The following is a 26,167-nucleotide window of genomic DNA, read 5'->3' on the forward strand; positions in this document are numbered from 1 at the left end:
AATTGAATTTACCACAGGTGTACTCCAATCAAGTTGTAGAAACATCTCAAGGATGATCAATGGAAACAGGATGCACCTGAGCTCAATTTTGAGTCTCATTGCAAAGGGTCTGAATACTTATGTAAATAAGGTATTTCTGTTTAAATTTTTTTGTTGCAAAAATGTCAAATTTGTTTTTGTTTTGTCATTATAGGGTATTGTGTGTAGATTGATGAGGAATAAATTGAATTTAATCCATTTTAGAATAAGGCTGTAACGTAACAAAATGTGGAAAGTCAAGTGGTCTGAATATTTTCCGAAGATACTGTATATCTAAAGCCTTGGCAAACTCATTCTGCTTTCTGGTAAACATTCTTACCACCAGTATGTAACTGCTCATTGAGAAACCAACAGCAGTAATTGACTGAATACAACACCCTGAAGTAGAATGATATAAAAATGCTTCTTAGAAGACACCCATAACCACACAGCATGACACAAGTTGCTTATATTTACAGCCTCAGAGGGATGAGGAATAAAATACTAGCTTGCTTAAGAAATGGCTTTAAGGGCTTGATACAATTACATAGAATTACATTATTATACCCTCAACTTGCTGTGTACACAAACACGTACACACACACATACACACGCATGCACGCACACAAGCACACACACACACGGTGTGCAGACAGGCCAGGGTTGATGCCGAGCAGTGATGTATTTTTGGACTTATAAACGTATAAACCCAGGAATGTTCCACCCAAAGTGTTGTTTTTCCCTCTTTCCAATGTCTCCCATTAAGTTTTTTTGTGCATATCTATGTATATTACACTTAAAGGGAAAATCCACTCAAACTATATTTTGGTATTTTCTTCCTTAGTCCACTGTTGGTATCGTCCCAAATAGTTGTCAAGATATTGGACTCTCAAGATCCAAAGTTTCGCCGGTCACGTCATCATGCTAATGACACTGAATATTATTATTTTTTGAATCTTTGACACAAATACAATGCACCTTCTCAGGTCCGTTCAGCCATTTATACGAGCCCTTAGTATTCTCTGTTTCTTCTCATTTATTGAAGTCAGAGAGACTATTTCGGGATGCTTGAAAAGACATGATAGAAAACCACAGGGCTCTCAGGAGTCCTTACTTAATGTGAAGTGATGTAGAGGGGAAAACCACTCCCGTCTGCAACCACTGATTCTCCAGCCCTTATAGGATCATGAGGCCTCATTAGACACCTCCATTACAGGTTTATCGTTATTTCCTCCTCCTAAGGTAATAAAAATATATTCGGAGGCTGGCCATGTGCATACTTAATCAGATACAGGTGCTTTTTTTAAGAACAGGGTAGAGTCAGACCTCAGAGAGTGTTCCATAGCGCTGGAAACTCACATACACATACACAGTCCCTCCACCCCTCATTATGCCGCCTGTAACAAGCATGATATAAAATACCTGCACTTGACTAACATGTTCATTTATAAAGGAAGGGAGGGAATACAACACTACTGAAGAAATACATTAAAATGCACTTATTGGCATTTTATAGAGCGCACCAGACCTGCTTTGATGTCATCTCTTGTGGCACACAGAGGCGAGCAACAGGGCGGCCGTCAATCCCGTTTATTGTGCGAGTGCGACGGCTTTATGAGCCCACAGGTCAAAGGGCACCAGCGCTTAAAATGAAGGTGAGATGCTGCAGACTCAAAATACTTCCTGTGGCTTACTTTCAACTCCAGCAAACTCTGCAGGGGGCAACCAACCTGGAGGCATGAGGCGGATGTCACGACTGGCAAATGGGGAGAAGAGGTGGAGTGATGGAGGGAAAGAGGTGATAATGAACAAGGGCAGAAATAAAGGAAAGGTTAGAGGGGATGTGGAGGTTGGGAAATTAGGAGAAAAAGAAGGAGAAAAGATTCTGTGAGGAAAGGTGCTCTGAATTGGGACGGTTGAGACAGTAGAGAGATCCGAATTGACTGAATAGTGAAAGCAAGCCATTACAGTAAATGTCTTGTATTCAATTCAAACATGCTGTAATGCCAATAGGTTAAAGGATTTCTAGCTGTTTTCAGCATGAGGAACTTTGACATGTTCCTTTCTTTTACATTGATATTGTAGTGTGTGTGTGTCTGTGTATTGCATGCACTTGCTCACCCCTCATTGACACTGGGCGGGCTTATCCCCTGTGTCCATCCGCTGTGGCTCATAAGGCTGATGGGTACTATGTCTGTGTTGTGTTTGTTAAATGCACTGAACCGCTTAATTGAGACCAATTGTTTCTGTAAAGCTCAGATCCACTGTGACTCCAAATCTGAAAACGAGGTCAGACTTAACGAAGGCGCTTATCTCCGTGTGACTCTGACCATGAGACACCCATCTGGAATGATCTAGCTTTTCAAATGGCCATATGTGGATATAGCCTAGCCTACTTACATCAGGTATTTATCTCATCACTTTGGTCAACTTCAGCCATTGCAGAATGTCCTGCCTTTAACCTGCAGTATTATCACCTTGGTTCTTGCCTTTTGGAGTGCAAATGGCTATTTGTGCCTGTTTAGGCCCGAGTTGATTAACTAGTTGATAGGATCTACAGTAAGATAGCCTAACTTCATTCAATTGTTTGTATTTAGCTGTATATAGCTTGTTTGTCTGCGATTCAGATGCATCCATTTATCTTTGAAGGCATGGCTGGAGGCTGAACAGAGCTCAAACAAATTTGCAGCCTGACATTTTTCCAGCTCTGCGTCTGAATGCCTCTCTTTCACAAAATGAGATGGGCTAGCACGACGACGTGGTTTTCTCGCCATTACCAAGGTGGATTTGGAACCACGCCCTGTGCTCCTGTTCAGGCTCGAACTGTGTTCAGGCTCGCTGTGGTATTTAGTCCGAGCCCCACGGAGGGCTTTTAAGAATACAGGGAGGAATGAGAAGAAGGAATGTTGGTTGGTTAACAGAGGGATCTGTAGCGGAAAAGGATGGGACATGTAGGTTAACAACACTAGATTGTGATATTCATTATGTACATGTTTTATAATTAAAGTGCTTATGTCTGAGAAAATGGCTCTACTGTTTTAAAAGGTTTCTACTGTCCAATGTGCTCTGTATTCTCAAGACACAGGTTGGTATTTCTCTCTGAAGTTTTGATAATAGTCCGCTCACAGTAGAAGTCTTTTTGGACCCGTTCCGAAATGGACCTGGTGTTTACCCACCCGGACCCGATATGCATAAATAAAACATTTTAATATAGAGACCCGTTCTGAACGGACCCGAGGACAACTAGACCCGTTCCTTATAGACCTGGTTGGATCCAGACACGATCCAATCTGAGTGAGGGAAGCAGGAGAACATACTTTTTTAAAGCTACTAGCAGGGGGAGGGGCCATACTGTGAGTGAGTGACACAGGGAGGAGGGAGGGAGATACGAGAAACAGCAACCAACCAACCAACTTAATGCAGCTGGTGGCCACAGCAGATACTGACTGTTACTTTTGATTTTGACCCCCCCTTTGTTCAGGGACACATTATTCAATTTCTGTTAGTCACATGTCTGTGGAACTTGTTCAGTTTAGGTCTGTTGTTGAATCTTGTTATGTTCATACAAATATTTACACAGTTTGTAAAGTTGACACAGTTGACTGTGAGAGGACCTTTCTTTTTTTGATGAGTTTATATATATATACTGTATATACAGTGGGGAGAACAAGTATTTGATACACTGCCGATTTTGCAGGTTTTCCTTCTTACAAAGCATGTAGAGGTCTGTAATTTTTATCATAGGTACACTTCAACTGTGAGAGACGGAAATCCAGAAATCCAGACGGAAACAAAAATCCAGAAAATCACATTGTATGATTTTTAAGTAATTATTTTGCATTTTATTGCATGACATAAGTATTTGATCACCTACCAACCCGTAAGAATTCCGGCTCTCACAGACCTGTTAGTTTTTCTTTAAGAAGCCTTCCTGTTCTCCACTCCTCACAGCCTCACTGTGTTATTAATGGTTGTTTAACAGTCTGATGGCCTTGAGATAGAAGTTATTTCTCAGTCTCTCGGTCCCAGCTTTGATGCACCTGTACTGACCTCGCCTTCTAGATGGTAGCTGGATGGCAGTGGCTCGGGTGGTTGTTGTCCTTTATGATCTTTTTGGCCTTCTTGTGACATCAGGTGCTGTAGATGTCCTGGAGGGCAGGTAGTTTGCCCCCGGTGCTGTGTTGTGCAGACCGCACCACCCTCTGGAGAGCTCTGCAGTTATGGGCGGTGCAGTTGCTGTACCAGGCGGTGATGCAGCCTGGCAGGATGCGCTCAATTGTGCATCTGTAAAAGTTTGTGAGGGTTTTAGGTGACAAGCCAAATTTCTTCAGCCTCCTGAGGTTGAAGAGGCGCTGTTGCACCTTCTTCACCACACTGTCTGTGTGGGTGGACCATTTCAGTTTGTCCGTTATGTGTATGCAGAGGAACTAAAAACTTTCCACTAGAGGTCGACCAATTAGGATTTTTCAACGCCGATACCGATACAGATTATTGGAGGACCAAAAATAGCTGATACTTATTAATCGGCCAATTTTTACATGTGTATATATATATTTGTAATAATGACAATTACAACAATACTGAATGAACAATGAACACTTTTTTATTTTAACTTAATATAATACATAAATAAAATCTATTTAGTCTCAAATAAATAAGGAAAAATGTTCCATTTGGTTTAAATAATGCAAAAACACAGAGAAGAAAGTAAAAGTGCAATATGTGCTATGTAAAAAAGCTAACGTTTAAGTTCCTTGCTCAGAACATGAGAACATATGAAAGCTGGTGGTTCAATATTCCCAGTTCTTCAATATTCCCAGTTAAGATGTTTTAGGTTGTAGTTATTATAGGAATTATGACGTGTCGACTATTTCTCTCTATACCATTTGTATTTCATATACTTTTGATTATTGGATGTTCTAATAGGCACTTTAGTATTGCCAGCTTAATCTCAGGAGTTGATAGGCTTGAAGTCATAAACAGCGCTGTGATTCAAGCATTGCTAAGAGCTGCTGGAAAACGCAGTAAAGTTTGAATGAATGCTTACGAGCCTGCTGCCGCTTACCACCGCTAAGTCAGACTGCTCTATCAAATATCAAATCATAGACTTAATTATAATATAATAAACACAAAAATACGAGCCTTTGGTCATTCATTTGGTCAAATCCAGAAATGATCATTTTGAAAACAAAACGTTTATTCTTTCAGTGAAATACAGAACCGTTCCGTATTTTATCGAACGGGTGGCAACCCTAAGTCTAAATATTGCTGTTACATTGCACAACTTTCAATGTTATGTCATTATTATGTAAAATTAGTTCGCAACGAGTCAGGCGGCCCAAACCGTTGCATATACCCTGACTCTGCGTGCAATGAACGCAAGAGGAGTGACACAATTTCCCTAGTTAATATTGCCTGCTAACATCCATTTCATTTAACGAAATATATAGGTTTAAAAATATATACTTCTGTGTATTGATTTTAAGAAAGGCATTGATATTTATGGTTAGGTACATTCGTGCAACGATTGTGCTTTTTTTGCGAATGCGCTTTTGTTAAATCATCCCCCTGTTTGGCGAAGTAGACTGTGATTCGATGATACATTAACAGACACCGCATTGATTATATGCAACGCAGGACAAGCTAGTTAACCTAGTAATATCATCAACCATGTGTAGTTAACTAGTGATTATGTGAAGATTGATTGTTTTTTATAAGATAAGTTTAGTGCTAGCTAGCAACTTACCTTGGCTCCTTGCTGCACTCGCGTAACATGTGGTCAGCCTGCCATACAGTTTCTTCGTGGAATGCAATGTAATCGGCCATAATCGGTGTCCAAAAATGGCGATTACCGATTGTTATGAAAACTTGAAATCGGCCCTAATTAATTGGCCATGCCAATCGGTCGACCTCTACTTTCCACCTTCTCCACTGCTGTCCCGTCGATGTTGATAGGGGGGTTCTCCCTCTGCTGTTTCCTGAAGTCCACGATCATCTCCTTTGTTTTGTGGATGTTGAGTGAAAGGTTGTTTTCCTGACACCACACTCTGAGTTGTTGGTAATCAATCCTACTACTGTTGTGTTGTCTGCAAACTTGATGATTGAGTTGGAGTGGACTGCATGGCCATGCAGTAGGTGAACAGGGAGTACAGGAGGGAGCTGAGCACCCATGTGGGGCCCCAGTGTTGAGGATCAGCGAAGTGGAGATGTTGTTTCCTACCTTCACCACCTGGGTGTGGCCCGTCAGAAAGTCCAGGACCCAATTCTACAGGGCTGGGTTGAGACCCAGGACCTCAAGCTTAATGATGAGCTTGGAGGGTACTATGGTGTTGAATGCTGAGCTGTAGTCAATGAACATTCTTACGAATGCATCATCTGTGGTTCTATTGGGGCGGTACACAAATTGAGGTGGGTCTAGGGTGACAGGTAAGGTGGAGGTGATATGATCCTTGACTAGTCTCTCAAAGCACTTCATGATGACAAAAGTGAGTGCTACGGGGCGATAGTCATTTAGTTCATTTACCTTTTCCTCCTTTGGTACAGGAACAATGGTGGCCATCTTGAAGCATGTGGGGACAGCAGACTGGGATAGGGAGAGATTGAATATGTCCGTAAACACGCCAGCTGGTCTGCACATGCTCTGAGGACGCGGCTAGGGATGCTGTCTGGTCAGGCAGCCTTGCGAGGGTTAACACGTTTAAATGTCGTAGTCACGTTGGCCACGGAGAAGGAAAGCCCACAGTCCTTGGTAGCGGGCCGCGTCCGTGGCACTGTATTTTCCTCAAAGCGTGCAAAGAAGGTGTTTAGTTTGTCTGGAAGCAAGACGTCGGTGTCCGTGATGTGGTTAGTTTTATTTTTGTAGCCCGTGATTGCCTTATGTAGACCCTGCCACATACTTCTCGTGTCTGAGCCATTGAATTGTGACTCCACTTTGTGTCTATACTGCCATTTTGCTTGTTTGATTGCCTTGTGGAGGGAATAACTACTCTGTTTGTATTCGGCCATATTCCCAGTCAACATTCCATGGTTAAATGTGGTGGTTCGCGCTTTCAGTTTTGAGCAAATTCCGCCCTCTATCCACGGTTTCTGGTTAGGGTAGGTTTTAATAGTCACAGTGGGTACAACATCTCCTATGCACTTCCTTATAAACTCACTCACCGAATCAGGTTGTTGTCACGTGTACATCCTGTTTGAGTTTCTGCCTAAAGGAAGGGAGGAGCAAAATGGAGTCGTGGTCATATTTGCTGATGGGAGGGTGGGGGAGGGCCTTGCATGTATCGTGGAAGTTAGAGTAGCAGTGATCCAGTGTTTTGCCAGCGCGAGTGCTACAATCAATATGCTGATAGAATTTAGGTAGCCTTGTTCTCAAATTTGCTTTGTTAAAATCCCCAGCTACAATAAATGCAGCCTCAAGATATATGGTTTCCAGTTTGCATAAAGTCCAGTGAAGTTCCTTGAGGGCTGTCGTGGTATCGGCTTGAGGGGGGATATACACGGCTGTGACAATAACCGACAAGAATTCTCTTGGAAGATAATACGGTCTACATTTAATTGTGAGGAATTCTAGGTCAGGTGAACAAAAGGACTTGAGTTCCTGTATGTTTTTACAATTACACTATGAATCGTTAATCATGAAACATACACCCCTGCCCTTCTTCTTCCCGGAGAGATGTTTATTTCTGTCGGCGTGACGCACAATGAATCCCGGTGGCTGTACAGACTCCGACAGTATATCCCGAGAGAGCCATGTTTCCGTGAAACAGAGTATGTTACAATCCCTGATGTATCTCTGGAAAGCAACCCTTGCCCTAATTTCGTCTACCTTGTTATCTAAAGACTGGACATTAGCGAGTAATATACTCGGAAGCGGTGGGTGGTGTGCGTGCCTCCAAAGTCTGACCAGAAGGCCGCTACGTCTTCCTCTTTTGGGTCAGCCTCTGGGATCAGTTCAAATGCCCTGGGTCGTTCAGACAAAGGATCCGCTTCGGGAAAGTCGTATTCCTGGTTGTAGTGCTTGTAAGTTGACGTCCCTCTGATATCCAATAGTTCTTCCTGGCTGTATGTAATAACGCTTAAGATTTTCTGGGCTAACAATGTAAGAAATAATACATAAAAAAACAAAGTACTGCAAAGTTTCCTAAGGACTAGAAGCGAGGCGGCCCTCTGTCGTCGCCATCTTGTCCCCATCTTGTTCCATTGATTAGTTATCTCCTAACTTTTTCCACACCGAGGCTCTATGACTGTAGCCTATTGCCACTTTGATGAATTCTGATTGGACAAACAACAACAAGCTACACAATCCACTCTCGTGAAAAGCAAGAGCAACATAAATGATAAAATTACTCTCTCTACTGCAGCAGTCGCGATCGGATCTGTATGGTCCCTTCCAGACAAGTCAGTTAAAATTACACATACCCGAGACCCGTGAAAATCATATCAGATCCGACCCAGACCCATGACATTATTTAGAATTCTGGATCCGGACCCGCCCGGATCCGTGAAGACCTCTACCACAGTCTTTCGTTTTTAAGGTTTGGATTTAGTGTTTCACTGACTGGTGGGTTTGCGCCCACCGGAGGCATAAACATGCAGAATGTTGGCTAGGACTGAATACAGATGAGCATTGACAGCAATCAGCAGTGCCAACAAATTGCTGTGTTTTACCCAGAAGCCTGCAGGACACAAATTATATTTACTTATTCTCAACATTCTATCATTTATTTAGGGTATTTCTCACTGCAGTGCTCGCCTCTCACTGTGGCCGCCTGAAGGAGCAAATCCAATCAGAGTTAACTCCTGGATAAATGTATATGTATTAGCCCTTGGGAAGTCTAAATTTATGCTGTGGCCTAGAGGCAAGTGGAGAAGAAGAGGAACCACTTCAGTTGGAATTGTCTTTGTGTTCCTCAGACAAGGGCTTAGGGAGAGAACAGGGTCAAAGGTCATGGGCAGGCACATATCTCTCTTTTAGTTACCTACTTTATGGAGGCCCTGAGATCTGTATCTGATCCGTGGTGTGTGTGTGTGTCATGGTACATATGTCTGATTTTTAGGCTACTGTTAACCATTTTGTGTACTCTGTCTAACTATAATAATTATTAACTTGTATGTTCGAGAAAGGCATGGCAAAACAGGACAGATTTAATTGGGTAACCATGAAGAATAGTTTGGTTTACCAGCCAAGTGTCTGACACATTGAAGTGTAATGAAAAAGCCTAGATGCCCCATATGCAAGGCTATAGAGATGATTGATTTCAGATGGAGATATAGGATAGATAGACACAGCATAAACCTGTATATATTCAAATTGGCTAAGATGTTGAATAATTTATGTATAAAGAACATTGAATATAGATCATTGAGGAATCCGAGGAAAATACATTTGCATTTTCAGATGATCCCAAATCCTCATTGTCAGTCACTGCAGACTGGTATTAGTAGTGTAATGGCCCACTTCAACATGCAAAATCCGGGCCATAACTAAATACATTTTTCATGAATAGTTGACCAGAGAGGGATTAAGCACTCAAATAGGCTGTCTGACTACTAGTGACGGTTGCTCAACTGATTACATTTTTCCCCCTGCAGAAATTATTGGCCAGGTGATGCACTTTAATGTCATTTCTGAGAAGCTTGTAACAGAGACTACCAATGTTTAATTCTACAAATTAGCAGATGATTCTTACACCATATCAGGCACTTTACATATTTAATCTCAGACAAATATTATCTCAATGTCATCCCTTATTTCGTTGTCAGTGTAAATTAACTCTCCTCTCTGTCTCAACATTGTGGCGTTGTTGACATCAGATTTGTCACACATGGGCTTCAGATCACACAGTCTCCACTTTGTGCTGCATCAGGACTCTCTCCAGCCAGGTCTGAGAGCTGTCAGGGACCAAAAGCAAGCAGGCAGGCAGGGATGCATAGATGTTCCCCTGCCAGCGTCCCAGTAGATGCATGCGACCATTTATGAGATTAAAGCATGGGATGGCTGTAGTGGGATTATGCCAGGTGGGCCAGAAGAGACGCAGTGCTCTGCTTAAGATGCACAGCAATTCAGTCATGATCAACTGGCACGACAGGGTGTGTGTGCGCGCGTGCGTGGTTTTCAGGAGAGGGTGGGAAAGAGTTGATGGTTGTATAGGGTATTGTTGCTCTCAATCTACACTCTTAGAAAAAAGGGTCCCAAAAGGGTCCTTCGGCTGTCCCCGTAGGAGAACCCTTTTTGGTTTCAGGTAGAACCCTTTTTGGTTCCAGGTAGAACCCTTTTTGGTTCCAGGTAGAACCCATTTGGATTCCATGTAGAACTCTTTGTGGGAAGTAGTTTGGTGTCAGGGGTGGTGCAATTATTTTTACCAAATATATTTTAACCATTATTTTAGGGGGTGCTGCATCACCCTCATCACCCTGTGGCTATGTAGATACAGTAGCACCTTTTTTCTAAGAGTGTATGTTCATCATGCCCTGAATCAAAAGCTCAAGCTCCTATTCAACACTCCCAACATCTGCCTGATAATAACGTCCATAGATCCTTAGTTACCATGACAAACTAGATTAGTGAGTATGTGCTCTCTTCCTCTGTGCTGTAGTGTATAAATGTAGCGTATAAATAATTCCTTACCAGTTGCTTTGCATTCTCTATCCTACAATACCCTTGGGTGGTGGCCTGCAGGCTATGTGTAAACCTCCCTTGTGTGTGTGTCTGTTCTGTGTCTGTGTACAGTATCATTGTGCGCACGAGTCTGTGTGTCTCTATGCACATGGCTGAGAAAGGAGATGGAGTAGGTGTCTAATATCAGGTGACGGCTCAGCCTTTCTCTGAATACAGACGGCTGGCATTAGTGCACCGGGCGCGTCTGGCGACCTTTCACTGAGTCGGCCCCGGTGTCTAACCTGTCAACACCTGGCTGAGGAGCAGTGTCACTCCCCACACTGCGCCCCGGCCCCGGCGGTGATGTCACACTTTCCAAAATGTAAACTATCAAAATAAAGAAAGTCGCACACTCCACGTATAATCTCCCAGCAATTTAATGGGTATTTACCAACGTTTCGGCATCACTGTGCCTCCCTCAGGGTCTGCCAGGGTCTGAGGAAGGCACAGTGATGCTGAAACGTTGGTAAAAACCCATTAAATTGCTGGGAGATTATACGTGGAGTGTGCGACTTTCTTTATTTTGATAGTTTGTAGTTTATTTGCCGTTAGTCAGCACCTCCACACAAACTATTATTCTGGGTGTGCGCCAGCTCATGTTTTTTTATCTACACTTTCCAAAATGGACACACCGTCACTGAATGGCCCCTTACAGAGCCAAGGTGCCCGTAAAATGATGCAGCATTTAGAAATGACTCATGTCCTTTCCAGATGAAACTGCAGGCAGGGAGTAATGGGAATGACGGTGTGTCTGGTGAGTGGAGATGTGGGGAGGAAGGCAAAAGAGGGGCTACCATCTTAAAACAGTGGCCCACATCCCAGATACATGCTCAACAATCTCATTGAAATGATCTATGAGATGAGTCACATCAGATGGATTTTTATTGTATTTTTTTTTTAATGTAACCTTTATTTAACTAGGAAAATGCAGTGGTTTAAATGGAATCATTAATGCTGTGTTAGAGCCAATCTAATGTATATGTGTGGGCTGTAGAATGAGCTGCATGTACCGGTGGTTATGGGCCTAGATCTGCTATTCTCAGATGGATTTCCAATACAGTTGTGAATAATGTTCATGATGTAAAGTAGTGTATGATTGTACACTGGATCATTTTCCACTATGGTGCACACAGAGCAATAGAGAGAAAGAAAGATGGGGGACAACAGAGAAAGAATAGGTCAACTTGAACACATTGGTAGTGTCTGTGGATGGAGAGAGAGAAGGAGCAGTCTGGTAGAGACAGATGCAGAGTGACTGAACATCATTCATTATCCCTGTTACAGTATGATAGGGTGCAGAGAAACCTATATCCTTGTGTTCATTGTCATTATGTACTGTAACAGTATGGAACAAACTGCCTATATGGGACTGTGATCCACTGAATGGGCTGCAGTTTATTTGTTTGTCACTGTAAGTGAATTAACTTTATAGCTCCAGCAGGATACCCAGTTTCCATTACGAAGCAACGTTGGAAACATTGTTAAGCCCCTTTACTGTAGTGAACATACTTCACAGTCTAGTGACAACAAACATCTCTGTGTCAGGGTTTTCGCTGCTGGTCATTCGAGTCAAGTGCAGGAGAGCAGAGAATAGGTGATTAGCCAAGAGCAACAAACAGACGGGCGCAAACAGCTACAACTCAAGCCAACCGGCAAAAGTGACAAGCGCAAAATACCGTCAATAATATAACAATAAGGTTCACCAATAATTCCCCAAATAGGGTACAGGCGATGCCCAGGGTGAAAAACAAGACTGCTGTGATACAACAAACACAAAACAAAACAATTCCACACAAAGACATGGTGGGAACAGAGGAATATATATATGCAGTGTGATTAGGGAATGTAAACCAGGTGTGCGGGGAACAAGATGGAGCGGCGATGGCTAGAAGGCTGGTGACGTCGACCGGAAGTCGTGACACTCTACCTGTGGTGGAAATGTGTTTCCTCCATCCACAGATCAGTGGTTAATCCAAACATAATTAAATATATTAAAGTGGAACGGCAAATGCTCCAGTTGGATTTTTTTGCCTCTTCTAACCAAAGTTTCCAGTTAGTTAAGGTTAGACATTCTGAAAGTCTTTTCAAGCCTTTTATTTCTCCTTCCAAGCATCTGACATGGCTTTCTTTTCAATCTCTTTTGCATGGTTCCATTTAGGTAGTTTGTCACCAGCAGACATTTGTAGGCTGGCCACAAGCATCTGTCCAGACATTCATTTCTGATTGCAGAAATGACAGCCATTAGAGATAGATGTGATATGGGATGGAGAGTGCAGGTTCATGGACAAATAGTCAAAGTCAACATTATCTTTCAATGGCTGTCCAATCTAGATTTGCTAGCTACAGGGAGGAGGTGAGGAGGTGAGGGCCCTCAGAGTGTGGTGTCAGGAAAATAACCTCACACTCAACGTCAACAAAACAAAGGAGATGATCGTGGACTTCAGGAAACAGCAGAGGGAGCACCCCCCTATCCACATCGACGCGACAGTAGTGGAGAGGGTAGTAAGTTTTAAGTTCTTCGGCGTACACATCACGGACAAACTGAATTGGTCCACCCACACAGACAGCGTTGTGAAGAAGGCGCAGCAGCGCCTCTTCAACCTCAGGAGGCTGAAGGAATTCGGCTTGTCACCAAAAGCACTCACAAACTTTTACAGATGCACAATCGAGAGCATCCTGTTGGGCTGTATCACCGCCTGGTACGGCAACTGCTCCGCCCACAACCGTAAGGCTCTCCAGAGGGTAGTGAGGTCTGCACAACGCATCACCGGGGGCAAACTACCTGCCCTCCAGGACACCTACACCACCCGATGTCACAGGAAGGCCATAAAGATCATCAAGGACAACAACCACCCGAGCCACTGCCTGTTCACCCCAATATCATCCAGAAGGCGAGGTCAGTACAGGTGCATCAAAGAGGGGACCGAGAGACTGAAAAACAGCTTCTATCTCAAGGCCATCAGACTGTTATCTAAAACAAAAATCCAGAAAATCACATTGTATGATTTTTAAGTAATTAATTTGCATTTTATTGCATGACATAAGTATTTGATCACCTACCAACCAGTAAGAATTCCGGCTCTCACAGACCTGTTAGTTTTTCTTTAAGAAGCCCTCCTGTTCTCCACTCATTACCTGTATTAACCTCTAACGAGTCACCCTCCCGGATCCGGGATCCTCCTCATCAAAAAAGCTGACTAGCATAGCCTAGCCTAACGCGACAGGGATATCATATAATATAATTTCATGAAATCACAAGTCCAATACAGCAAATGAAAGATAAACATCTTGTGAATCCAGCCATCATTTCCGATTTTTTAAATGTTTTACAGCGAAAACACAATATATATTTATATTAGCTCACCACAATAGCCAAACACACAACGCCATGTTTTCACCATGTTTCCACCGCAAAGGTAGCTTTCACAAAACCCACAAATAGAGATAAAATTAATCACTAACCTTGAACAACTTCATCAGATGACAGTCTTATAACATCATGTTATACAATAGATTTATGTTTTGTTCGAAAATGTGCATATTTGAGGTATAAATCGTAGTTTTACATTGCAGCCACCATCACAAATAGCACCAAAACAGCCAGAATAATTACAGAGAGCAACGTGAAATACATAAATACTCATCATAAAACATTTATGAAAAATACATGGTGTACAGCAAATGAAAGATAAACATCTTGTGAATCCAGCCAATATTTCCGATTTTTTAAAGTGTTTTACAGCGAAAACACAATATATATTTATATTAGCTCACCACAATAGCCAAACACACAACGCCATTTATTCACCGCCAACATAGCTTTCACAAAACCCAGAAATAGAGATAAAATTTATCACTAACCTTTGGACAACTTCATCAGATGACAGTCTTATAACACCATGTTATACAATACATTTATGTTTTGTTCGAAAATGTGCATATTTAGAGGTACAAATCCTGGTTTTACATTGTGAATAAGTAGCCATGATGCACCAAATTGTCCGGAGATATTTTGGACAGTCACGTAATCTAACCAAAGAACTCATCATAAACTTTACTAAAAAATACATGTTGTGCAGCAAATGAAAGATACACTGGTTCTTAATGCAACCGCTGTGTTAGATTTAAAAAAAATAACTTTAGTACAACATACAGCATGCAATATTGTGAGACAGCGCTCACCTATTCTCCGCCTTGTTGGAGCCAACATATTCCACAAAAATACGAAATAACATCATAAATATTCTCTTACTTTTGATGATCTTCCATCAGAATGTTGTGCAAGGAGTCCTAGTTCCAGAATAAATCGTTGTTTTGTTTTAGAATGTCCATTTCTTCTGTCGAATTAGCAACTTTGGCTAGCCATGTGGAGGGCACATGTCCAAGAAATCTTTGCGCACTGAACGAAAAATTCCAAAATTCCCAATAAACGTCGAATAAACTGGTCAAACTCGGTTGAAAATCCTACTTTAGGATGTTTTTCTCATATGTATCCAATAAAATCAGAGCCGGAGCATTTCGTCGTGTATACGTAACGCATTTCAGAAGACAATGTTAGGTTCCCTGGTGCGCAGTTCAATACTGACAAAAGAGCGGACCTGTCACTCCAAAAGCTCTCATTCGGTCTCAGATCAAGCTAGACACCCCATTCAACATTCTACTGCCTGTTGACATCTAGTGGTAGGCGTATGAAGTGCATACAGATCCATAAATATAAGCCAGTTGAATAGGCAGGCCCTGACACAGAGCCCCATTTTCAGAATTTTCACTTCCTTTTTGGAAGTTTGCTGCCAAATGAGTTCTGTTTTACTCACAGATATAATTCAAACAGTTTTAGAAACTTCAGAGTTTTCTATCCAATAGTAATAATAATATGCATATTGTATGATCTAGAACAGAGTACGAGGCCGTTTAATTTGGGCACGATTTTTTCCCAAAGTGAAAACAGCGCCTCCTATTAAGAAGAAGTTTTAACTGCACCTGTTTGAACTCGTTACCTGTATAAAAGACACCTGCCCACACACTCAATCAAACAGACTCCAACCTCTCCACAATGGCCAAGACCAGAAAGCTGGTTAAGGACATCAGGGATAAAATTGTAGACCTGCACAAGGCTGGGATGGGCTACAGGACAATAGGCAAGCAGCTTGGTGAGAAGGCAACAACTGTTGGCGCAATTATTAGAAAATGGAAGAAGTTGAAGATGACGGTCAATCACCCTCGGTCTGGGGCTCCATGCAAGATCTCACCTCGTGGGGCATCAATGATCATGAGGAAGGTGAGGGATCAGCCCAGAACTACACGGCAGGACCTGGTCAATGACCTGAAGAGAGCTGGGACCACAGTCTCCAAGAAAACCATTAGTAACACACTACGTCGTCATGGATTAAAATCCTGCAGCGCACGCAAGGTCCCCCTGCTCAAGCCAGCGCATGTCCAGGCCCGTCTGAAGTTTGCCAATGACCATCTGGATGATCCAGAGGAGGAATGGGAGAAGGTCATGTGGTCTGATGAGACAAAAATAGAGCTTTTTGGTCTAAACTCCACTCGCCGTGTTTGGAGGAAGAAGGATGAGTACAACCCCAAGAACACCATCCCAGCCGTGAAGCATGGAGGTGGAAACATCATTCTTTGGGGATGCTTTTCTGCAAAGGGGACAGGACGACTGCACCGTATTGAGGGGAGGATGGATGGGGCCATGTATCGCGAGATCTTGGCCAACAACCTCCTTCCCTCAGTAAGAGCATTGAAGATGGGTTGTGGCTGGGTCTTCCAGCATGACAACGACCTGAAACACACAGCCAGGGCAACTAAGGAGTGGCTCTGTAAGAAGCATCTCAAGGTCCTGGAGTGGCCTAGCCAGTCTCCAGACCTGAACCCAATAGAAAATCTTTGGAGGGAGCTGAAAGTCCGTATTGCCCAGCGACAGCCCCGAAACCTGAAGGATCTGGAGAAGGTCTGTATGGAGGAGTGGGCCAAAATCCCTGCTGCAGTGTGTGCAAACCTGGTCAAGAACTACAGGAAACATATGATCTCTGTAATTGCAAACAAAGGTTTCTGTACCAAATATGAAGTTCTGCTTTTCTGATGTATCAAATACTTATGTCATGCAATAAAATGCAAATTAATTACTTAAAAATCATACAATGTGATTCTCTGGATTTTTTTTAGATTCCGTCTCTCACAGTTGAAGTGTACCTATGATAAAAATTACAAACCTCTACATGCTTTGTAAGTAGGAAAACCTGCAAAATCGGCAGTGTATCAAATACTTGTTCTCCCCACTGTACATATTCTTCATTCCTTTACACTTGTGTGTATAAGGTAGTTGTTATGAAATTGTTAGGTTAGATTACTCGTTGGTTATTATTGCATTGTCAGAACTAGAAGCACAAGAATTTTGCTACACTCGCATTAACATCTGCTAACCATGTGTATGTGACAAATAAAATTTGATTTGATTTGATTTTGATTTGATTTGATACATTTTCTGTGGAAGTCTTGCAGATTGTATTAGCCTGTATTATGTGTATGTTGTGCCTTTGACTGTGGTTGGCAGAGCTCTAATTGGCTATGAATGGGCTTTGATTCGATTAGTGTGACACAGGGGGCAAGGTTGGCCACCCCTCATCTCCCTCAGCAGTAATCTGTCTCTTGAGTAAATGCTGTAAGTGGGCTGTACTCTCTCCCCGCACCTGCTCCCTCACATAGCCAGCCAGAGCCAGACCTGTTCTGTCTGTCTGTCGAACACTGAGCAGCAAACAGGATATAGCCCACTAGCCTCTATAGCCGGGAACTACATACCCATTTTCAATCATACCCATCACAGATAATACATAGATAGGCCTAGAGCTTCTCTATATGGAGTGCCGAAGGTTACATATATAGCATTGTAAGGGATCTACATAATGTAGGCATAGGTCTCAGGAACCTTGCTGTCTTACTGGTCCAATGAAAGATGTGATCCTATCTGCATACTGATGATGACTTGCTAGTTGTTATTCTGTGTGTCTGTCTTTGCATGTCTATGGATTAGGGAGGTGTGTCTGGGTGCTCAGGCTTGTGTGTCCCTGTGTCCCTGGCTTGTATGAATGTGTGTGCACACGACAAATCTGATTTATCAGTCTTGTCTCTCCTTGTTCGCTGTCAGCAGTCATTGAAATGCAGGCCACACGCCTGTCCCCTGCTCGCTGACTAAAATGGACGAGCGCTCACGAGCTGGCCAGGAGATTAGATGTTTAATGGGATTTTTCTCTGCAAGACGCTAGGCCTACCAGAGACATACAATATGATTTCTACTGGAATCCCTCCATTGTGTTTTTACTGGTTCACACTTTGCGCTGCATATCAAATCACCTCAGTACAACCTGTTTGAAGTCTCGCTTCAGAAGCTATGCGCTGTTTCAAAGTGAAGAGATTTTAACACTGACACATGAGAGAGAGGCACGAGGAAGGAGTTTACGATAGGAGAATGCACAGTAAAAATGTCTGTCAAGTTAACAAAGTTCTGCTCTCATCTCTTTACACAGCGTGATCACGATCAGGCTCAATCATCCCTTTTTTTTAATCTCATCTCAAAGTTGTTTGATTCGATATAAAGGATTGCAAATACTCCTCATGCCAGTGCCACATGCTGTGCAAAAGACTACAGGAAAACAGACAGACTACTGCTTGACTACCACACAACTAGTGAGCTTCCTGGCACACAACTAGTGAGCTTCTTGGCACACAGATCCTATTTCCCTTCTCTAGAATTTTAAGATAAAAGAAGTGAGGAAATAAATAAGTGAATAGAGATTTCTCTGCACTTTTCCCTCCTCCTGTAGTCAGGATTCATAAAAGATGCATGGATGTGATAGCATCTCTCGCTCCAGTTCCCGGGGCAGACAGCCAGGGCCAGGCAGAGGCAGGGCTTTAGCAGGGAACCCGTTTGTGAAGTGGCAGAGAGGGCTGGGGGGCAGACCACTCACCCTCATCCCCTCTACGCCTAACCCCCTCCTCAGGCTCACCCCCGCCTGCTCGGGGACTGGGGCTGCAGACTGCACTCTAAGCTGTCTGGCTCTTTCGCTCTTTCGCTCTTTGTGTGTGTGTGTGTGTGTGTGTGTGTGTGTGTGTGTGTGTGTGTGTGTGTGTGTGTGTGTGTGTGTGTGTGTGTGTGTGTGTGTGTGTGTGTGTGTGTGTGTGTGTGTGTGTGTGGTATAGAAGAATTTAACAAGATTGTTTTTTGTTCTGCCTGGAACTTGTCAGTAATACATATGGAAGCAAATGCACTTCATAGAAGATTCTTGTAATATCTGACTTATATTGGTGGTTAACATTTAGACATAACAGAAATATTGTATGTATTATATAAAAAACATACAAGAGACATGTAAGCTAAGCCTTCTAAGGCACATGGGACATGCATGTTTCAAAGCACTTGCTTACCACTGTCTGATGTCATTGATACATGCAATGTGACACTTATTGAAAAAAGAAGCAAAGTCTGCCATGAGGAGGAGCAGGAGGAGGAAGGGGAAATGCGGAGGGTGAGGAGGAGAGGGAGAGGCAGGGGGGGGGGGGAGGAGAAGGGAGAGAGGATGAGGAGAGAGGAGGACAGGAGGAGGAGAGAAGAGGCGGAGAAGGGTGGAGGGGGAAGAGGAGGAGGAAAGAGGTAGAGGGAGAGGAGGAGGAGAGGAGGAGAGGATGAGGAGAGAGGGGGGAGAAGAGGCCAGGAGATGGATGACACGAGGAGGAGAGGGAGAGGGGGAGAATGAGGAATGACTGATAGCAGCAGTGAATATATTTAGTTGTTAAGTAGACATTTCTTAACAATCAGTCTCACGATAGCACATTGGTATTAGTCTGTGACAAATACCAAAGCTAAACAGGGTTTAAGACACTGGATAGGAGACCAAAAGTGTAGTTGTAGGTAAATCAGCTGTCCAGCTGTCCAGAGGTGCTTCCCAGCCTTAAACATGGAAACTCATAAATTAAAATGTATATACAAATTTTGTATTTTTATTATAGTAATTGTCATGTTTTTTTACATATTGACTTATAAAAAACGTGAAACCTATAAGGAAAGCATTTATTTTGTAGAGGTTACATTCTCAGAACATACACTTTTCCTATAATATTCATAGATGGCTCAAATAATTCATGAATTTTGTCTCAAATATGTCATACCATATCTTTGTAGGAAATGCACCACAATCATGTATTCAATTGTGTATGTCATATAAGGCTTATAAGTCAACACATATACAAATACACCACGGACATATAAGGAAAAACATATACAATCTTACCAGAGCCTTAGTAGATTACTTATTAGATTTTTGGACAAATAATCTTCTTCTGCCATTCAAGAAGTAATCCCCTGTGGCTCAGTTGGTAGAGCATGGCACTTGCAATGCCAGGGTTGTGGGTTTGATTCCCACCAGGGACTAGCATGAAAATGTACAGTATGCATTCACTACTGTAAGTTACTCCAGATGTTAAATGTGTGGAAAGATAGTTTGTTTTACATGTTAGTCATTTAGCAGACGCTCTTATCCAGTGACTTACAGGAGCAATTAGGGTGAAGTGCCTTGCGCAAGGGCACATCGGCAGATTTTTCACCTAGTCGGCTCAGGGATTCAAACCAGCAACCTTTCGGTTACTGGCCTAACGCTCTTAGAGCCTCTTTAAAATCTACTCTTTAGTATTAAGTGGATAAAACCCTAAATATGTCCTCTCCTCTGTCTTGTCCCTAGGTGAGCACCTGCGGATCTGTCCCCAGGGGTACACCTGCTGTACCAGTGCCATGGAGGAAACCCTGTCCAACCTGAGTCGCAGGGAGTTTGAGGGGCTGGTCAGAGAGGCAGGACGCTCGCTACAGGCCTCCCTCAACACACAGTACAGGAGCTTCGACAGTGAGTAGCCACAGAGAACTCATACTCTCCTCTATACTGACAATACACGCACAGATGCACGCATGCACTTACACACACAAAACACACAAACCCTCATAAAATGAACATGGGCATCTACTCTGTCTGTGATTCAGTTGTTTAACGAGAGGATAGGGCAAGTGTTGACGTGGTCTCAGATAAATAAACAAACCAAATAAATGTCCACACGTCAGAAAGACACGCTGAGCTGTCAACCTGAAGGGGAAAGGAGGTCACTAGACATTAGGATAATAACACTAGACATTGGGAATTGTGTATTTGTGTCAAAATGCTGATACTTCCTGACATTTCTTAAGCGCTGCCTGTCTTGACACCAGCCTCAAGTCTGTAGTTGCGTGCAATCTTTTCATCAACTGGATGACCTTGATAGTGTCCTTGACTTGTTCTGCGAATTTTGAAGACATTACTGCAATCTTTGACCCATCACTAATAAACTCTATTTATATAAATTAATCAATATAGTCCTGAGGCTCCAGCTACAGTAGCACTATGGAGCCGGAGGATACCGTACCCATATGACAGCAGCTGATGACGCCTGAAACACGGCTGTTTGCTCGGGAAAATAAATCTCCCACAAAGTAATCTGGACATCCATCCATCTATCTGATTAACATAAGATTAAAACAGGATGTGGGGATGATGGCATGCAGTCATATTTCCTGTCTTGATGGGCCCTAGCTGTTATCAGAGTGGTAGAGACAGAGACAGGTAGACACAGACAGGAGAGGGGAAGGCGGGCCGCTGGGAGACAGAGTTATGATTGGCTGTGGTAATGAGTCATGGAACCTAGCAGACACTGTGGTGGGGAAGAGGGAGGGGTGAAATGTGATAAGCTGCCCCCCCCCCCTCTCCTCCACCCCATCTACCCCCACAGGCTGGGATGCTGGCCCTGCTAATGAGCATTTGACCCAATGAGGAGAGTGGCTGCCAGGAACATCACATCACCACACATCAGAGTAATGAGAGAGAGAGAGAGAGAGAGAGAGAGAGAGAGAGAGAGAGAAAAGGGCAGAGAAAGAGAAGGGTGAAGCAGGTAGGTAGTGGAAGAGAGAGGGACAGAGAGAAAAAGAGGGAGAGAGGGGAATGATGGATTGATTAGAGGTAGTGGAGGGCGATATGGAGAAAGAGAGAGAAAAAAGAGAAAGCGAAAAGGGAGGAGAGGAGAGAAGAAAGAGAAAGAGAGGGGTTGCGAAAGGGTATGGTGGTATGAGTCAGGCAGTGTGTGTCAGATGGGGAGTTCCAGTACATTTTTCTCCTGCTTTCTATACTTCCTAAACGTCTGGGCTGCTCTGATTTACGGAGTGAGATAAAATCAGTGTGACTGATATGTGTGACAGACGCCTTGGCAGAGTTAGCCTAGCTTAGCAACAGGAGGAAGGTGTGGGCCACACAACAACAAGGACACCGTCACACACAGGGGCTGGGCTGGCAGAACAGTACAGAGCAGGGTTTTCCAAACTCTACCCTGGGGACCCCAAGGGGTGCACGTTTTGTTTTTTGCACTACACAGCTGATTCAAATAATTAATTAATTATTTGAATCAGCTGTGTAATGCTAGGGCTTAAATCAAAACGTGAACCCCTTGAGGTCCCGAGGACCGAGTTTGGGAAACGCTGGTATAGAGCTAGTCCAGCTGCATACACAACCCCTGCCCCCTCCTCATCTCCCTCAACATCAGGAGGTTACAGCCACAGAGACAGAGGGAGGCCAGATGTTGGTGAGGATGAAGCAATCCATCAAGGAGGAACCGTAGAGCTACAGCTACATGAAGCAGCGATAGAGAGGGGAGGAAATGGAAGTGTGCAGGTGATGTTTCAAGTCCATTTGGTATGATTGCAGCTGTGTCTTCCGTAGACTACAGCAGATGAACAGGAGCAGTAGGTAGCAGCAGTAGCAGTAGAAAACAGAGCAGCAGTAGGAGCAGTAGAAACGGAATGAACAGAAGATTGAGGAGAGGAGTGGCGGTAAGAGTTGCATGGCCATCTGGTTGTGTTTAGGGTTGCCGGGCGTGGGCCCTGGACTCACTCAGCTAAATGGAGTTTTTTACTGCTTCTCCACAGCAGCAGCGGCACTCACAGGCCCCGGCCCCGGCCCAGGCCCTCCGCCTGTCTCCAGCATTCAATCCCTCAGATTAGAGGGAGAGTCAGAGGCAGTCTGCCCTCCCTAACCCTCCCTCTACGGGGGTCAGCTCCAGCAGCAGGGAGCAGCCCAGTCATTGTGTCAGCAGAATGGGAGGTGACAGAGTTTTATTACATTCCCCCCTGACACTGTAACTCTCAGTATCCGCTGCTTTATTGGAAGGCTCAATAAGGAGGTATGTAGGACAATGGTATAGTCCGTTGTTATTTTAGTTTTTCTCTCTTCCTCTCACTTTACCCGCAAAGTGCAGTTAACTGAACTGCAGCTGAGACAGTGCTCTACAGTTCTACGGTTGAGTTCCCAGGTTCTCACAGTGTCTATAGTGTGTTTGTCAGGCATGCTAGAACACTCCTCCTTGTATGTCACATTGGGCCAAATCGATCTGCTCATTCCCACGCTCCCATTTATTTGTTTATTTATGTAGCACGAAAAGCTTAACCACTAAGCACAGACATCATTTCAACATCTAGTTTTGATTTACATTTGGTTGAGTTGTTAACTAATGTGACTTCAGCCAGAAATCAACAATAAATGTCACCATGTCAATGTATTTAGGTTCAAAATTAGATTTATAAAAAATAAGAAATTAGTTTTCCACGTTGATTCAACGCCATCACTTTTTGGGGGTTTTTGATTTTTTTTACACTTTTGATTCAAACAGTTTTTGCCCAGTGGGTAGTGACTTTGGTTTTTGGAGAACACAAATCAATCATACGTCTGGGTGACAAATGGGAGGACAGTTGGATCTGTACTTTACTGTCTAGCTAATCTCGTAACAGCCTAATTTGGTTCTGGGTGCAGATATTCAAATCTAATTAAATTGTATTAGTCACATGCTCCGAATACAACAGGTATTACAATACAACAACCTTACAGTGAAATGCTTACTCACGAGCCCCTAACCAACAACGCAGTTACATTTTTTGTTGTTGTTGTAAGAATAAGAAATAAAAGTAACAAGTGATTAAAGAGCAGCAGTAAAATAACAATAGCGAGACTATACACAGGGGGGTACCGGTACAGAGTCAATGTGCGGGGGCACCGGTTAGTCGAGGTAATATGTACATGTAGGTAGAGTTATTAAAGTGACTATGCATAGATGATAACAACAAAGAGTAGCAGCGGTGTAAAAGAGGAGGGGGGGGGTACAATGCAAATAGTCTGAGTAGCCATTTTATTAGATGTTCAGGAGTCTTATGGCTTTGGGGTAGAAGCTGTTTAGAAGCCTCTTGGAACTAGACTTGATGTACTGGGTGATGTACTGGGCCGTACGCACTACCCTCTGTAGTGCCTTGCGGTCGGAGGCCGAGTAGTTGCCATACCAGGCAGTGATGCAACCAGTCAGGATGCTCTCGATGGTGCAGCTGTAGAACCTTTTGAAGATCTGAGGACCCATGACAAATCTTTTCAGTCTCCTGAGGGGGAATAGGTTTTGTTGTGCCTTCTTCACTACCTACTGTATATCTGTGTGTTGGTGGTGATATGCTCACATTCTATGGGATCTACTGTACTTCAAGTAGTGGCCATTTAGCTGTACTTTATCTGAGTCTGTGTTCACTCTGTGGGCAGAGGCCAGCAGCACTGATGAAACAAACACTGGGAAGGCTAAGCTTGGTTTTTGGGGTTTGATGTCACACAATGCTTTGAATCGCCAACATACTGCACAGTAAAACTGACTAACTGCAGCCTCCATTTTGATTTGGGTGGAGAGGGGCGGCGCAGGGCGGCACAGTAGACGGGTACCGAGGCCCAGAAGGTGCTGTTTCTCGTGACAGACAGGTGGTGATGGAACTAATGGTGTAATGGCTGACAGCTGGAGACCAAACAGATGAAAAGAGAGTGAGAGAGGAAAAACAAAAAGGGTAAAGACAAAAAGGAAAGGAGAGAACGAAAGTTAGGGATAGAGCGTGAGGGGAAGAGGGGGAAGGGTTTATAAATGCAGGTAACCATCAATATGAATGAGCCTTTTAGGCACTGTAGAATAGACCATAGGGCTGTAGCAGTCAAGTACCTAACTGCTATTGATCATCTCTTTTATCATCTCAGTGTTTGATTGGTCGGTCGCCTCAAGTTCACAGGTCACTTCCTGTTTGCGCAAGTAAAGGAATGTCTCTCCTCTCGCTCTAGGCTCGCCAGGCCCTGTATTAAGGGGTCTGTGGCAAAGGCATTGATAAGTTCTGCACCTGTCCAATAGGTAAAACAGACTATTCCAGTATTTGACTCCTCGTCTCTCTCTCTCCTCAGCGTACTTCACAGACCTCTTGAACAGATCCGAGCGTTCCCTTCAAGAGTCCTTCCTGGCCACGCTGGGTTCTCTCTACTCCAAGAACGCTCCTGTGTTCCAGGACCTGTACGCTGACCTGCGTCGCTACTACCGTGGCTCCGCTGTCAACCTGGAGGAGACGCTCAACGACTTCTGGGCACGGCTGCTGGAGCGCCTGTTCAAGGCCTCCTCCCTCCTGCAGTACACCCTCACTGACGACTACCTGGAGTGTGTGGCCAAGCAAACGGAGACCCTGCGGCCCTTTGGGGACGTCCCCCGTGACCTCAAGCCCAAGGTCACCAGGGCCTTCGTGGCGGCGCGGTCATTCGTCCAGGGCTTGACTGTCAGTGGGGAGGTGGTCCGCAAAGTCTCCCAGGTACTGTTATAGTAGAAACCTGTGCTGTTTCACGTGTTGCTACCGCTGATAAATATGGCAGTGCTTTTTATTCCTGATATTACCACCTCACATCCGCCACACCGTCAACCATTAAACACCCTGCACACACATAAACGCTGTCAACCAGTTGAAATTGGGATTGTTATGTAAATCACAGAGTAAGTTCCTTGCGTAAATCTGTCACAGAAAGAAAATGCCCTGGGTGTGTAATTTTCACCCCCAGGCAGTGTGTTTAACCTTGGTTACCCTGGTGAAAACATATGCATACTGTAGATAGATAGAGCACATTAAGGGCGTGTCTCAGTAGGGGCGTGTCTCAGTAGGGGCGTGGCTCAGTAGGGGCGTGGCTCAGTAGGGGCTTGTCTCAGTAGGGATGGGTAAAGGGCTGCTGTGCATTGCCCCAGCAACGGGGTGTCTGAGGGGCGGATGAAAAATGTAGCGAGGCTAGCTTAAAAACCATTTCCCATCAGGAGTGAATTACAGAGAAACCTGGCTCTCCGACCCCTGTCCCTGTTCCTTCAGCCACAGTCTACTGGCCGACTACTTGGCCAGTCTACATTTAGCCTTTATTGGATGAAAGTAAGGCATTTTAGGGACATGTCTCTATCTCTTTGGATGGTAGCAGTGGAACATGCCCAGTGCCTGTTTCATATGCCAACTTTTATGATGCTTTTATTGGTATAGAGAATCACAAAAGTACATTCTTGGAGAGAGGAAGGATCCTTTGAGAAATGTTTAGGTTTTATGTTCATTTAAATGTA

General features: G+C 43.7%; 1 protein-coding gene across 1 annotated transcript in view; it reads left to right on the forward strand.

Annotated features, from left to right (window-relative positions):
• Positions 1-26,167, forward strand: part of LOC139541127 (glypican-1-like) — a 56,180-nt gene that overhangs the window by 17,958 nt on the left and 12,055 nt on the right. The window contains exons 2-3 of the mRNA XM_071345387.1: positions 20,410-20,568; positions 24,991-25,385. Coding sequence (XP_071201488.1) covers positions 20,410-20,568; positions 24,991-25,385 — 554 coding nt within the window. The remainder of the gene's footprint in view (positions 1-20,409; positions 20,569-24,990; positions 25,386-26,167) is intronic.

The sequence above is a fragment of the Salvelinus alpinus genome, chromosome 16 (assembly GCF_045679555.1).
Source record: "Salvelinus alpinus chromosome 16, SLU_Salpinus.1, whole genome shotgun sequence".
Taxonomy (NCBI): domain Eukaryota; kingdom Metazoa; phylum Chordata; class Actinopteri; order Salmoniformes; family Salmonidae; genus Salvelinus; species Salvelinus alpinus.